Below are 15,185 nucleotides of genomic sequence, written 5' to 3'. Positions count from 1 at the left end.
CAACATATAATTTGGGGGGAACATAATTCAGTCTATAAAATGTTAGGTGGGTGCATGTCAATTTACAGTGATATGATACATACAGAGACTGAAAAAAATGGATACCTCAGAAACTTAGATTTTACAGACATTAAAATTTGAAGAAAATACAGTATGTACAAGTTTCGGGAAAATAAAAAAAGATTAAGGTAGAATGCACCCTATTGATGAGTGGGGGAAATACCATAACTCTCATAGAAATAATTAAGATAAATCTTCCGAAAAGTTAGAGATCCAAGAAGTGTTTTTCAGTTCCTGTCACAGTTACTGAAGCGTATGTCACAATGGTTGCCAAGGAAATTGTCATACACATGGAGTGAAGTACTTCCCAGTCATCTTCATTCCTTTGAGCATGCTTTATTTTCAAAGCAAGAAGCCATCATGGGAGACCTTTTTTCCTTATTTTGGGAGGTGGATCCTCCCCCCATACCTTTAAGTTTTACCATTCCAAGTCAGGAATATGAATGCCGGAAGGATGACTCTTGCGGGACAATAGGGAGCTTCCTGCTTTGGTATTTTGTCATTATATTGGTCCTGATGTTCTTCTCTCGGGCTTCTCTCTGGGTAGGATATCCTGTTTCATTTAAAATAATATATTTACCGTATCATAGGGGATTTTCCATAAAATAAATTCACTTTACTTTGGTCAAGCTACTTTTTAGAAGTTTGTTTTCTAGTTTTAAAAATAATGCAATCTCTTTCTAGAGCATCCAAGAATACAGAAAGGATGAAGAAGAAAATTTAAACTACTGTAACCCTATTTTCTAGAGAGAGCCCTTGTTAATATTTTGGAGTAATAGTTTAGTTTTGTTTTTTCTTTTTCTCTATCTCAATATATTTCTCTCAATCTCTCTTTGATCTTACATGGTTGGTAGTGTAGACATTTTCATATCCTTTCTAAAAACTTAATATTATATTGTCACATTTCCTCAAATCATATTCACACAGCAGCACTCTTAATGGCTACGTAATCTTGTCTTGTGGTTGCACCATAACAAATCTGCAATTGGGAGACATTTAAGTTGTTTGCAGTTTGTCCATAGGCTGTGAAATGCTGGGATAAACTTCCCTACTGGTAAATGACCTCCAAATTCCTTTTGTAGCCACGTAATTCTAATCAAAGATACAAAAGTTGTCATATTTATAGAATACATGTTGTAGGATTTGGGAGATTTAAGAAGGAGGCAATGTCCTCTCCTGAAAGATAAGATGCAGAACTAAACTAAACTAAACAGAACAAAAGTCACCACTTCAGACCGCCTACTAGCAAAAGAAAATACCATCCTCTTAGGAAGGGGGTAGCCCAGGTTTTCAGGACTGTGTATTTCCAGCATATTATGAGTAAGCAAGCTCTTATAAATTGCTGACATGGCGTCCTTGCTGACCATTAATACCAGGCTGATGATTAATCAGACCACCATCATTTGGCATTACAGCCAGCACCCTGGGCTGGCAATGGTCAGCTAGACTGAGTGCTGCATCAGCACTAGATGGAGAGAAGGTGGTTTGTTATGTCTATGCCAGCTGGATTCCATTATAATAATAAAAGATTCTTCCCCTCACTACCTCTTCCTCCTAAGAAGAAGTTTCATCTAAAGTCTAAATACTTCTTAAAGTAGATACTTTGCCAAAAGGAGATTTAGAATAGTGATCTCTTATATGTGTCCTAGACGCCCTAGCTAAGTATATTGAATTTGTCTGGATTGGCCAGAAAAGCTACTTTAGAAAATTAACAAAAAATGGAAATTGATTCCTGGCAATTTCATCATGAAGACTACTTAAAAGATCTAAGTTATTCTTCTGTTCCTTTGCTTTTATCAGCTCTTTGGAATCATAGAGTCTGAGCTTCAAGGACCCAAGAGAGCAGACAGTCCAGCCTCCTTTTTGTAGACAAATAAGATACTAGTATCCCTGCCTTTTTTTTTTTTTAATTGATAAGGCCCAAGGAAATTAAGTGACTTGTCCAATGTTACACAAGTGGTTAAATGTTGGAGGAGAAATAGACCCAGGTTTCCTGCCATGTAATTCATTTGCTTCAAAGCATAGCTGAAATGTTGAATTAAATCTATTCAGTGCTGATTAAAACCTTAATTATCTTAGAGGTTTCGTCTTTCACTTTGTACCCCCATGGCAGTTACAATGGGCTGAACTGCTTCTTGTGAAGGGTCCCAGATTTGAAATCTGAGAACCATATGAGAGCCAGTCAAGGAGGATGGAATTTTTCTTTCACTTTGAACTTCATTTTCTCAGCTAAACTATGGGCCTTTATTTACAAACCTTGAAGTCATGGTAAAAGCGTGATGGAAATGTGGTGGTAATTATCCTCAAACGCGAAGCACGCTGATTTCCTCTGGATTTGCCACTCCTTCAGATGCATTTACCCTTTTGCTTTCAGAGACTATAAATACTATATTTAGTTTGTGTATTTGTTTAGTGTTTATTCAGACTGTTAGTGCTGGTATTTTTCCAAACAATACTGGTCCAAGTTTCTCATTTTGCATGTGTGGAAACTGAGCTTTTGGGAGGTGTTAAGTGAATTGCTAAACTTGCAGAGCTGTTCCCTGGCTGAAAGGCAGAGCCATAGCCTAGATCTCCTCTCTGTTCTCCCCTACTCCTCAGGGCAGGCGCTGCTGATGTTTTCATTCACTGAATCGCACACAGATAGTTGAGAAAGTGCTTTTGGTAACCACAGTTCATGTGATTCCACTTAGCTTGATGCAAAATCTTTTGATTTTGAGATTCTGTTTTGATTTGACATCAAGTCAAATATGGAAGCTTTCTGTAAAAATGATGTAAACCTAATAAATATTTTAAAACATTTCTCCCTATCCATTATAAAAGTATGCATTACAGAAAGTGTGGAAATTATAAGTGCAAAAAATGAGAAAAAAAAACACACTAGATTACTTGGAAATAACCAACTACCATGGACAAAATTTTAGGTGTATGAACTTCTAATCATTTAATAATTATCTCTATACATATTAAATTTAAAATAAGCCTCCCCCCACCAATCATTGTGAAAAGAGAGATATCTCAAAAGAGGATTCCACTCTTAAGTTTTTCAGAGAATGTTTGCAGTAACTTAAAAAGCAGAGAGGTATCTCATTAAAGATACTTGCCTGCTGTTGTAGAGATCAGATATTAAGAAAGAAATGGGCCACGGATCCTGGATTGTAGCTATGGATACCTAGGTATGGTATTTTCAACCCAAAGAAAGTTTGACTTTCTATGAAAATTCATTGTTTTCCCCAAATGTAGACAACTTGAAAAGTTAGAAGGAAAAATATCACTGTTTCACTCACAGTCAACCATTGTTAATACTTGTGTACATTGTTCAAAGTCTTTTCATGTTTTTAGCCTTCTTGTGATTGTACTGCATATACAAATTTGTATCTTGATTCCTCATGTTGAGACATGCTTTTCTTATAATAATTTTTATAACTATATATTATGATTGTCCATAATTTAACCATTGCCTACCTTTGAATTTTATATTATCCTAATTACACTGTGATTATTTTTGTACATAAAGTTTTCTCTCTTTGAGGGATTATTTCCTGGCGATAGATTCCTAGTAAGAATTATTACATGTCAAAAGTGTTATGAGTATTTCTAAAGTTTTGATATATTCTGAAAGAGTTGTTTTATATTTATATTTTAGCGAAATCATGTTCAACATCAAAAAATGAGACACTAATCTGAACAGTGGGACAAATTTATTTATGGAGTATTGGGCTAGGGTATTTGAGGAACTATTCAAAGAAATCTATTTTTTTTTTGTTGCCAAATCCATAGATAATGTTATGGCTGCATTTTAGAGGAAAGTTTCGGAAGGACTTAGGAGATAGTAAGTTTATGAACTCTGGTAAAGATCTTCAAGGATTACAAAAAAGGTGACCTCATAAAGTCTTTACTTTATGTAATTTAAAATGAATCCCAGTACTATCAAATCTGTTTTTAAATGATATTTAAATGATATTTCTTTACAATGTGAGTACAGGAAAACTTTACAACCCATAGATCTTCATCAGTATTATTTTCTCTCAAGTCTTTGTTCCATCTCGCTTGGTTCAAAACTTTTTGGCAGACTCTGCTATCAAAGCCTGGTCTTCCAGTGGGCAGCAGATGAAATGATCACTGTAATAGGAGCTCCATAGGAATTTATTGAATTGTACTGAATGTTTAAAATTAGACATTGCCCAAGAGTCTAGGGCAACAGTGTTCTATGGACTTGAAAAACAGTCAACTGAGACTGCTATTACTGACCTGTATTTCTGAAACAGATGTCGGAGAAGAAAAAGGACGAAGACAGTGGGACCAGCACCTCAATCAGTAAAGGTGAGAGCTGGTACATATTTGGTATTGAACTATAATGAGAGAAATATGTGCTGAGTGTGGAAAGCAAACAACCGAACGTGGTTATAGGGCCTCCCCAGACCTGTGGTGGTCCCGTTGGATGGGCCTCTTGCTTTAGCACAGGACAGTTTAGCTGCTTCAGTAGAGCTGCTAGAGGCCATAAATTACTAGTACGTAGAGTTCAAGTTCTCTTTTTATTCCTCAAGCATTCTTCCTGCATGTAGTTTGCCTTTCATAAAACTTTATTGTTAGTGTTGCTATAGGACTATGAGCTTTACATGACATTTTTTTTAAAGATTTTATTTATTTATTTGACAGACAGTGATCACAAGTAGGCAGAGAGGCAGGCAGAGAGAGGGGGGGAAGCAGGCTCCCTGCTGAGCAGAAAGCCTGATGCAGGGCTCCATCCCAGGACTCTGGGATTGTGACCTGAGCTGAAGGCAGAGGCCTTAACCCACTGAGCCACCCAGGTGTCCCGCATGTTTTTTTTTTTTTTTTAATGTTGCTGATATAAAGGATGTATATCACACAATTTACAAGTAACAAAATATATAATTCACTTTATGGTAATAGACTGCTAATTTGACAAAGCATTTCCCAAGATTTCTGCCAGACCCTTGCATCCTAAGCCAACGAACGGCTGCAATGGGTGAACAAGTGTAGTCCTATATGAGTGCTATGTTTCTTTTAAGTTAAGGAGTAAGGTGAAGGAAGCAGGAAGATGTATGTTATAACTTAATTTGGTTGTCAATGATGTGACTTCTTTCCTGAATTGGATAATCATTTTAGAATACTCTGGAAGGATATTTCCTCGTTTTGGGGTGCGATTCACAATGTAGTAGCTAAAGGATGACACTTCTAAATGGAATCTATGTTAGTAACATGTTCTTTGCCACTTTAAGCCGAGACAATCAACAAAACCATAAACAAGACCTGATTTTTAGTGCTTGTTGCTTTTTATCCCTCCCACACTGATTGCAAATTACCAACATGATGTTACTGAAGTGGAGCTGGGAAGAGATGCACGGTAGCACACCATTACATAGTATTTCCAATATCCAGATACCACAGACATAAATAGCTTCAAGAGCTATTTCTTAATAAAATCTAATAAAATAATTAGGAACAGATTAGTTTAGAATATTTATTACATTATATGTAATAAATGGATTTAATGGTAAGTTTGTATAATTTAATTTTGACTAATAGGCTGTGTTTTAACAACCATGTCACAGAATTCCTGTAAGTTTAACTCTCTGTTCTTGTGAGCTAGCTGGTAGAAGACAACTCCAGCACAGCACTGTGTAAAGAAAAGACCCTTTTTAGTTTCCTGCTACCCAAATCACATGCACATACATACTTGAATCTTTAAGACTTCAAGGCAAGGGAAAACAGTGTCCTTCTCTGGTAAAGCTTGGTGACCTTTCCCTTGATCTTATATCAGGGGTCCACAAGGCTTCCAAAGCAATGTGTCAAGCATCTATTTGACCCCTCTGGTCTTTAGAGGACTTGGTATCATACCGGAAAAGGCAGGCAGTTGCCAACGCTTGCAAGACAAGTGGTGGCTTGCCAAATGGCAACCGAGATTGAGTCCATACATGCCATAGACTTCCTTACATAATACGAAGTTGCAGTAACCAATGATATGCCTAACATCTTGATTTGTTTCATTGGTTGTTAGCAAGCAAAGACACTTCCTGGAAGCGGCAAAGCAAAGATGGTGACTGGGACTCTTTACAAATGACGAAAATACCAAAGCAGAGCCAACTTACCCCTGTAACTGACTCAGAAGTGGCTTTGGTCAATGCCTATCTTGAACAAAGACGAGCCAGGCGCCATTCCCAGTTCAGCCAGGTGAATCAGATCCAACACGATAGTGACACTACTGAGTGTGACAGTGAAGAATCGAACTCGGGAGCCTCCTCGTGGAAGGAGAGTGAAAGTGAACACCATCCATCACCAGCTAGTATTAAGAAGAGAAAACTAGCTCAGAGGCCAAGGAATGTGGGAAGTTGCCAAATCAGGGAAAGGCCCTGCCTCCACTGCAAAGCCATGAGAACCAATGAATGGTTGACCCGCCACTTCCTTCAGAGTACTTCAGTAACCCACGTGAAGGGAGATAATCAAGAGGAAAATTGTGTACCTGACATTAATACAAAATTCAGTAAATTTTGAATTTTATCAAGTCCTTACCTTACTTGCAGCCAGATGAAAGAGACGAATGAAACATAAAAAAATCACTAGAGCTCTAGATGCAGAGGCTTTTACGATAAAGTCTCTCTACTAACAACAAAAACATACTTGAAACCCAAGAGGTAAAATTTCAGATAATCCTTTATCCAAAAACAGGCCTGTGAATTTGTTTATGGCACCATTGGAACATCAAAGACCTGCTTCTACTATGATTTTTTAATTCAAAAGAGCACAAGACATATTTTATTCCTTGAGTGTATGTATTTTGTTTATGTCTGTAATACAAATAAGGAAGCTCTTTGAAAATATATTTATGTTCAGAAACCATTTAAATTTATTTTTTATTTTATTTTTTTAATGTTTTGTTTTTTATTTATATTTATTTAATGTTTTGATTGACTGACTGAATTAGGTGACATTGGCTGGCATGGAATGGACCGTATTCTCCAGGTCCATATTTGCAGGTGACTCTCCCTGAGCTGTGTTGTTGCACATGTGTCAGCTAGAGCTGGTGAGGAAGAAGAACTCAAGAGGCTGGAAAAAGACCTGATTCCCAAAGTAGAACAAGGACAGAAGGCAGCATGGCCCAGAGGGTGACTGGGCCATGGGTTGTCCACGTGGTTATTGTCCAAAGATTGTGGAGAATGTTAAAGAAAAAAATTATTTTGACACTTTTTTTTTTTTAAGATTTTACTTATTTATTTGAGAGAAGGAGAAGCAGACTCCCCACCGAGCAGGGAGCCCAATGCAGGACTTGATCCCAGGAGTTTGGGATTATGACCTGAGCTGAAGGCAGACACCCAACTTAACTGAGCCACCCAGGTGCCCCTTTTTTTTGTTTTTAGATTTTATTTATTTGAGAGAGGGAAAGGGAGAAAGCACAGGAGGGGAAAGGGAGAAGCAGGCTTCCTCTGAGCAGGGAGCCGGATGTGGGGCTTGATCCTAGGACCCCAAGATCATGACCTAAGGAAAAGACAGATGCTTAACCAACTGAGCCAACCAGGTGCCCCGGACACTTGTTAAATATGGTGGGGAGGACTTTATTCGAGACAACTATAGTGCTCACTTTGGCAGCACATATACTAAAACTGGAACAATGGAAGATTAGCATGGCTCCTGGGCAAGGCGGACACGTAAATTGGTAGAGCATTCCATATTTTAAAATAAGTCAGACCGAGAAAGACAAATACTGTCATCTCATTTATACATGTAATCTGAAAGAGCCAGACTCACATAAACAGAGAATACAGTGGTGGTTCCCAGGGGCGGAGGCTGGGGAAAATGAGGAGATATTAGTCAAACTTTCAGTTGAATGAGTTTTTGGTCATCTAATGTACAGCATGGTGACTGTAATTAACAATGCTGTTACAGTTACACAGTTGAAAGCTGCTAAGAGTAAACCTAAAATGTTCTCACCACACACAACAAAATGGTAGTCATGTGAGTTGGGACATGTGTTAACTAGTCTTATTGTGGTAATCTTTCACAATATATATGTGTATCAAATCACCATGTTGTACACCTTAAACTTATACTCTAAAGTTGGGATTATAACTCAATAAGGTTAAGATTGAAGAATTAAAAAAAATAACTAGGCTACAAAGTGCTAGAAAAGAAAATAAATCTATCAACCATACCTTGGAGAGAAAAAAACTATTGTAATAGGGGTTAAATCTATTGCAATAGGAGAGAAAGGTCAAGTTCAACTCCAAATACAGTAAGAACAAGTTGTGATTGATAGCCAAGGAGCAGAGGAAGGGGGTCAGTGAATGGAAAATTACCAGAGACATCAAAGGGTAGGGGGATTCCTGCTAAACTGACCTAACAGGATTCTTGCTAAAGGCAGCCAAGGACTCAGACATGGAAGATAGCGGATGAAAAACTTGATCAGATATCAAGGGTGGGGGACTCTCAATAAACTTACTTAGCAGGATTCGTACCCAAACTGGGCCAGACACCAAAGTTGAGATCTGGTCTTAAAGAGGGCTCAGAGGAGCCTGACTAAAGTTGGGTCAGAGAGAGTCTTTATTGACAGTTAGCCGCAATCTAGACATGCATGGGGTTGGCTTTCCAGGTAAGTGGGAACCCCAGCGGTGGGGTATTCAGGCTGGCCTTAGATGGGTGGCCATTCTGGAGACCCTTCTCCAGGTGGATAACAGAACCCCAGCTGGGATATAAAAGAGGGCACCGAGTCCAGAGAAGTGGGCTGGCTGGCAAAGAGAAGATAAACAGCAGGGACTGTAGTCACTGGGCTAGAGTTCAAAGAAGGGCTTAAGTCTTGGGGAAGGACTTCGGTATGACAAATAAGATAAAGACTGCAGCCTGATAAGGACTAAGCCCTTCATGACTCACTGGCAGAGGGACCACAAGCCATGACTTTGGTTACTCCCGCTAATAGTAGCTTTCTTAACTGATTGCAGCACAGGAACCTGGGTTGGGGTGGGGGCAATGTGGGAGTCCTGACCACTGGAACGAGGCCACTAGAATCCAGGACATGGGGTGACATTTCTGAGCTTATTTGTGGAGACTGTCTTGTTCAGGTTGCCTGAATAGGTCTGAGGCCATGAGCAAAAAGCAGGACTTCAAGAGATACTCAAGCATCAACATTCTGCGTGAAAACTTCCCTTACTCCTTGACACCCCCCTCGACTTTGTTCTCTCAGACAGACCCCCCTCCCCCCAAAAAAAACCAAGCTCAAAATACAATAGCAAGTTGCAGGGACGGGATTTAGACCCACATTGTCTGACTTTAGAGTTTGGGGTCTTAATTATAATGATCTTAGCCATTGTTCTCTGAAGATGAAAGATCCTGATTTCAAGGTAAGTCCATCACACCTCTCACACAGCCATCAGGCTTGTCCCACGCAGATATAATCTCACAAGGAAACGGAGGATGAGGGCTATTTTCCAAATAACGGAGTAAGGACCCATGCCCCAAATGTTTTGCTTGTGCATCTAGAATATAAACCGATGGCATTATCTGAAGAGTCATGTCACAGACTGCTACTTTTCTTGTCCATAGGGCTAGAGCAGATCGAGAGGGTAGGAGTTAGGGATAGAAGAAGGAATTAGGATTAAGTTAAAGCAGGGACCATCGATATGAGACAGGGTAATCTTTGAGTACATTAAAGCAAAACAGAGGCCAAACACAGGTGGGAGGACATCCAAAGCCAGAGAAATCATGGAATCAAAGGAATAAGGCAAGGACATGGTAGGGGAGATGCCAAAGTACAGCCAGGCACGTTGGAACTGGATTACTGATCGAGGAACAATACCCATGAGGTGGCAGACAGTTCATGAAACCAGGGCAGCAAACACTAGTCATGGCTGGGTGTTGCTTGTATGCAGAGCCTGACGTGACTGTCAGGATGGGGTCCTTGGGCTGCTATACAGTCCCTTCATCAGTCCCTTTTTGCTGCATGGGATAAAGTAGGCCACCTCTGATTTTCATGGTAGAAGGTTATAACCTGTTAGGGTAGCTTGCTTGAGGGGAGGCATGGAATTCTTGGGCTTGCCTCCTATCTGTGGTCCCTTCACGCAGCTAAATGATCAGCACTGACCCCTGTCCACTTCAAGCATCACAATTCTTGGCAAGAACTGCGATGCAGAGAAATATGGGATGGAAATGAGGGTCTAATTGAGATGGATATGGGAAAGAATAAGAGTATCACCCGGAGGTAATTTGGAGAGGGGGTGGTGAATGGGGGAAGGGAACCGTGTCCACAGGGTATGCAGTCTCAAACTCTGAACCAGTATCTGCCTTCCAGGAGTGGTGTGGTTTTGGTGGGAGAAGAAATGAGCCAGTAGGTTAAATCTGAGCCAACAATAAGAGCAACAATAGTACTGAGAATCGGCAACATTTAGAGAATGCTTGTTATGTGCCAGGCACCAAAGTGAGCATTTTATAAGGATTATTACCCTTCACAAGCCTGCCAAACAGATATGTTCCCAATTTTATAGATGATGAAACTGAGGGACAGGGAAATTAAATGACCTACTCAAGGTCACACAGCTGGTGAGTATGGGGGAGCTGGGTCTTGGGTTTTGTCTGGCCACAACGATGTTGTTTGTACCGTGATGATGATAATGTTATCCAAGTTCTTAATGAAGAGCAATTAGATAAGAACTTGGGAGATCCAAATACCAAACTCAGTCCAGAGACCAGAGGACTGTTAGTGGAAAATGGAGCCAAGAATCAGAGATGGGAGCCGTTAAGCTGGGGAGGGTCCCTGCTGTTGAGTGGAGAGGCTCAGCTCGTCTGCAGTGGTCAGCTTGGCCAACTTATCCATAGATCAGGCTGAAACTCGGGGTGGTCTTTTGAAGAAAAGGGGTTGGGTGGGAACTGGGGGAACTGAGAACTTGGTTGGAAGGGCTGGTGAGGGTAGAAACTAGCTCTTCAGTGTCCAGGAACAAGACACAATAGTGACTCAAGCAGTGAGGTGGATGGCCAGGGATGTGAGTGGAGAGCTAGAGAGGACACTGCCAAGGAAACCAGAAGCAACCACAGCTCTTCCCCATCCCCACCCCTTTCTCTCAGGACGGAGAACTGTCTCCCCACAGATCCCAGTGTTTCCAAAACAGCAACCCCATTCATGGATTGTGGAATCAATTTAGAGGGTTGTGACTAGCATTTATTAAAAAATAAAGAGAAAATAACAGTGCATGGCACATAATAAGGGGAAGCATTGTTTTTGTTTCAGTGTGTGAGGACTGAGTTGCAATGCAAAATGTGTTTCTTACCACGGTAAGATACAAAATAAAAGCCAAGGCTCTGGAGTAGCTTTCTTTGTAGATTTTTCTGGATCAGCCAACTATTCCACTAAGTTAGAGAATCGCATCCCAGACTGCTGTATGCAAGTATTTAGTAAATCTTCACCCATACCGTAGGATGGGCCAAGTGTCTAGATTAGTGAAAAGCTTGAATTAAATTATACTACTTTAAAAGAACTTTAGGTTTATTATTTTCAAATAGAGTAAGTGGAAGCCAGCTAACCAACTGTTGCCTGGTACACAGGGTTAGGTTTTGCCTTGATGAATAAACAAGTGTAATTTGTAATTGACATTTCAAAGAAGGCTTCGAAACAGGCCAGCCTTTGTTTAAATCATAATTACCCTGTTTGTATGTAAAGGGATACTTCTAAAGCTTTTCAAAACAACTGGCTCTTTTAAGTAGATAATTATTCCCCTTCCAATCTTGTTTACACTATTCAGAACTTCAGTGAACTTTTTTTTTTTCCATAGATAGTACAAAGGTTAACTTCAGCCAGCCCTTCCTCAAATTATCACAAATTCCCAATTAGTAAATTCTAAACAGCGTTTCCCTGTAACAATATACCAAAGACTTGTATGATGTATTCTTTATTGCTTTGAATAACGTCTGACAAGTTTCCAAGTACCAGGCCACCTGGATATTCTCTATCTGTCAGGAACATGTGGTCACAGAGGTGCAGGGCAGGGTAAGAGAAACACAAATTATGCACAAACATGCAGGGGTGGTGAAGGAGACAAAAGGGGGAAATGCCTTTTAATTAATTAATTAATTAATTTAGTCTCTATTACATATCCACTGAACTGCACATTTATAGGCCTTTTTAGTGTAAAGAAGAGCCACACTTCATATCTAAATTCACAAAGGCTACAGATAAAAACAGAAGACTGAGCTTTAAAAAAATTTTTTTTTTTTTTGTATGTAGACTGGAAGTTATTAGAGAGACCTCGAGGGGTTGGCAGAGGATAGATGTATTATGAAAAAAATTATACTTGTCCTGTTTTGAATAACTTATTTCTCGTTGCAGATTCCAACTCAGTGCACCAAAGGACATGCATGACATTTTTTTTTTTTAAGAAAACAAAACTGTTAATAATCCCAGGCCACGCTCCTTTCTAGTTCTTACCTTTTATCTCGGGAGTTTGGCCTCTGCCGTAGATGGTCCCTCAGGCTGCCTTATTACCGGGGCCTGTTGTCTATTATTGTGTTCGTTTATTAGGGCTTTCTGTCACCATGAAGTTTCGTGTGCTCAAAATCTTGATTTAGCAGTGAGAATATCAGGTGGGGAGCCAACTCTGCTACTAATTAGTATAAATCAAGAGAGGGAGGCAGGGAGATAAAAACCAGGTCCCTGGGGGAGGGGTCTGCAGCCAGAGTTGGGAAGACTAACAAACAAGTTAGAGAGTTGAGAGCAGGACGAAGAGACTGGAGAAATGCCACCTGGGGCCAGGGGCTTCTTGTTTCTTCTCTGGTTGCCCCCCTTCAGGCCCAGAAAGCATCTGTGGGAGCCTTTATTCTTGCCCCTGTTCCCTTGTCCGCAGCTGGCTCACTCGGGGGCATGGGAGCTAACCCTGGAAAGGGAAATTAGCTGGTGGAGGCGGGCATGGGAGCTAACCCTGGAAAGGGAAATTAGCTGGTGGAGGCAATCAGAGGAAAGCTTCTTTGTCTTATAAAGACCTGCACAGGGAAGAAATGGTCCCTTTTCGTTTGGTGAACGATGTCTAGTCCGCACATGATGTCTGCAATGGTGACAGCCCCCTGTATCCCTCAGTGTATGGGTCTAAACACATCCGAGCGAGAATATGGAAGAGATGGAGGAGACTAGGTCGTGAGCTGCTGAATTAACAAATTCTGGAAACATCCTTCTTTTGGACTTCTTTTTGGGCCAGAAAATTACCCTATTAACCATTTGAAGTTGGTTTTTCTGTCTCACAGCTAATATGGAGTCTTAGCCATCTTCTTGTCCTTTATGGTTCTTAGAGCAGCTCTTTTCTTTTTCTTTTTGAGAGAGAGAAAAAGTGTGTGTGGGAGGGGGGACAGAGGGAGAGGGAGAGAGAGGATCTCAAGCAGGCTCCATGCCCCAAGGTGGAACCTGACCCGGGGCTCCATCCCACAACCCTGAGATAATGATGTGAGCCAAAATCAGGAGTCAGACGCTTAACCGACTGAGCCACCCAGTGCCCCTTAAAGCAGCTCCTTTTACCTAGAAGAGAAATAACTGCAAATAAAGTGCATGTGCTCCTTCAATGGGGCCTGGGCTTGGCCTTTGACAATTGGTGGTGAGAGGTATTAATCACTGAGAAATTCCGGGAGTTTCTATTCCCCCTGATTCTCATGAGCGCTATATGGTGTGATCGTGCCTGTTCCCATCTCACTTTCACCCCATCCAGGCACAGGTTCAGTAGGATGTCCTTCCTATCAGAGTCCCTTCCTGCAAATTTGGAACTGGAACCAGGAAAGAGATCTCTAGGAACTGGACTTAAAGCAGATTGTTAGGGCTAACATTGCCCCTCATGTACCTTGGGACCCAGAAAAAGCAGGTTTTCACTGAAGGATAAGAATCAAACCAACAGGGGTGCCTGGGTGGCTCAGTCAGTTAAGTGTCTGCCTTCAGCTCAGGTCATGATCCCAGGATTGTGGGATCAAGACCTGTGTAGGGCTCCTTGCTCTGCAGGGAGCTGGCTTCTCCTTCTCCCTCTACTTGCCTCTTCCCCTGCTTGTTCTCTCTCTCTCTGTCAAATAAATAAATAAAATCTTAAAAAAAAAAAAAAAGAGGGGGGTTAGGGGGATAGGAGAAGAATAAATGAAACAAGGTGGGATTGGGAGGGAGACAAACCATAAATGACTCTTAATCTCACAAAACAAACTGGGGGTTGCTGGGGGGAGGTGGGATTGGGACAGGGGGAGGGGGCTATGGACATTGGGGAGGGTATGTGCTATCGTGAGTGCTGTGAAGTGTGTAAACCTGGCGATTCACAGACCTGTACCCTGGGGATAAAAATACATTATATGTTTATTAAAAAAAAAAAAATTTGGAAGGGGAGGCGAACCATAAGAGACTATGGACTCTGAAAAACAACCTGAGGGTTTTGAAGGGTCAGGGGTGGGAGGTTGGGGGAACAGGTGGTGGGTAATAGGGAGGGCACGTATTGCATGGAGCACTTGGTGTTGTGCAAAAACAATGAATACTGTTACACTGAAAAAATAAATAAAATGGAAAAAAAAATAAAGAGGGGCACTTGGGTGGCCCAGTGGGTTAAGCCTCTGCCTTCAGCTCAGGTCATGATCTCAGGGTCCTGGGATCAAACCCCACATCGGGCTCTCTGCTCAGCAGGGAGCCTGCTTCCCCCTCTCTATCTGCCTGCCTCTCTGCTTACTTGTGATCTCTGTCAAATAAATAAATAAAATCTTTAAAAAAGAAAAAAAAAAAGAATCAAACCAACAGAGAAGGGCAGACAGATGTGACGGATGGTTTTCAAGTCTCTGGTTCCGGTTAATTCCTAAGGCCCATTTGTTTACACACTCAGGCATCATATACTTCACTAGCAGATTCTTATAATATTTTCCCTTTTTTGCTTAGTCTAGCTCAAGTGGGTTTCTATTACTGGAAACCAAAAGAATCATTTAAACAGTGGTGTGCTGGTAAATGCTTAACAATCGGCTCTGATTGTTAAAAGCCCTGATTCTGTAGCACTTGCTGATTTGCATGATATAAATACTCCCACTCTTGCTTATTTCAGCTACCAAAGTGGCATGAGTGAACGTGGAGTTGGGAAGAGATGAGTGCGTTGACTGGGGAACCGGTCCGAGATAGCTCTGGCACATCG

At 40.9% G+C, this 15,185-nt stretch overlaps 1 protein-coding gene and 1 non-coding gene across 2 annotated transcripts; both read left to right on the top strand.

The window, feature by feature from the left end:
- Nucleotides 1–420: 420 nt before the first annotated feature.
- On the top strand, nucleotides 421–6,573 carry SSMEM1 (serine rich single-pass membrane protein 1). The gene is made up of 3 exons (XM_046020104.1): nucleotides 421–603; nucleotides 4,326–4,380; nucleotides 6,080–6,573. The coding sequence occupies exons 1-3, from the start codon at nucleotides 421–423 to the stop codon at nucleotides 6,571–6,573; spliced, it is 732 nt and encodes a 243-aa protein (XP_045876060.1).
- A 1,076-nt stretch (nucleotides 6,574–7,649) lies between these two features.
- LOC123952384 lies at nucleotides 7,650–7,752 on the top strand. Its single transcript, XR_006820634.1, has one exon. It is a non-coding gene; the product is annotated as a U6 spliceosomal RNA (small nuclear RNA).
- Nucleotides 7,753–15,185: the final 7,433 nt, after the last annotated feature.

The sequence above is a fragment of the Meles meles genome, chromosome 10, assembly GCF_922984935.1.
Source record: "Meles meles chromosome 10, mMelMel3.1 paternal haplotype, whole genome shotgun sequence".
NCBI classification, from domain to species: domain Eukaryota; kingdom Metazoa; phylum Chordata; class Mammalia; order Carnivora; family Mustelidae; genus Meles; species Meles meles.
This window is presented reverse-complemented; position numbering and strand designations above follow the sequence as displayed.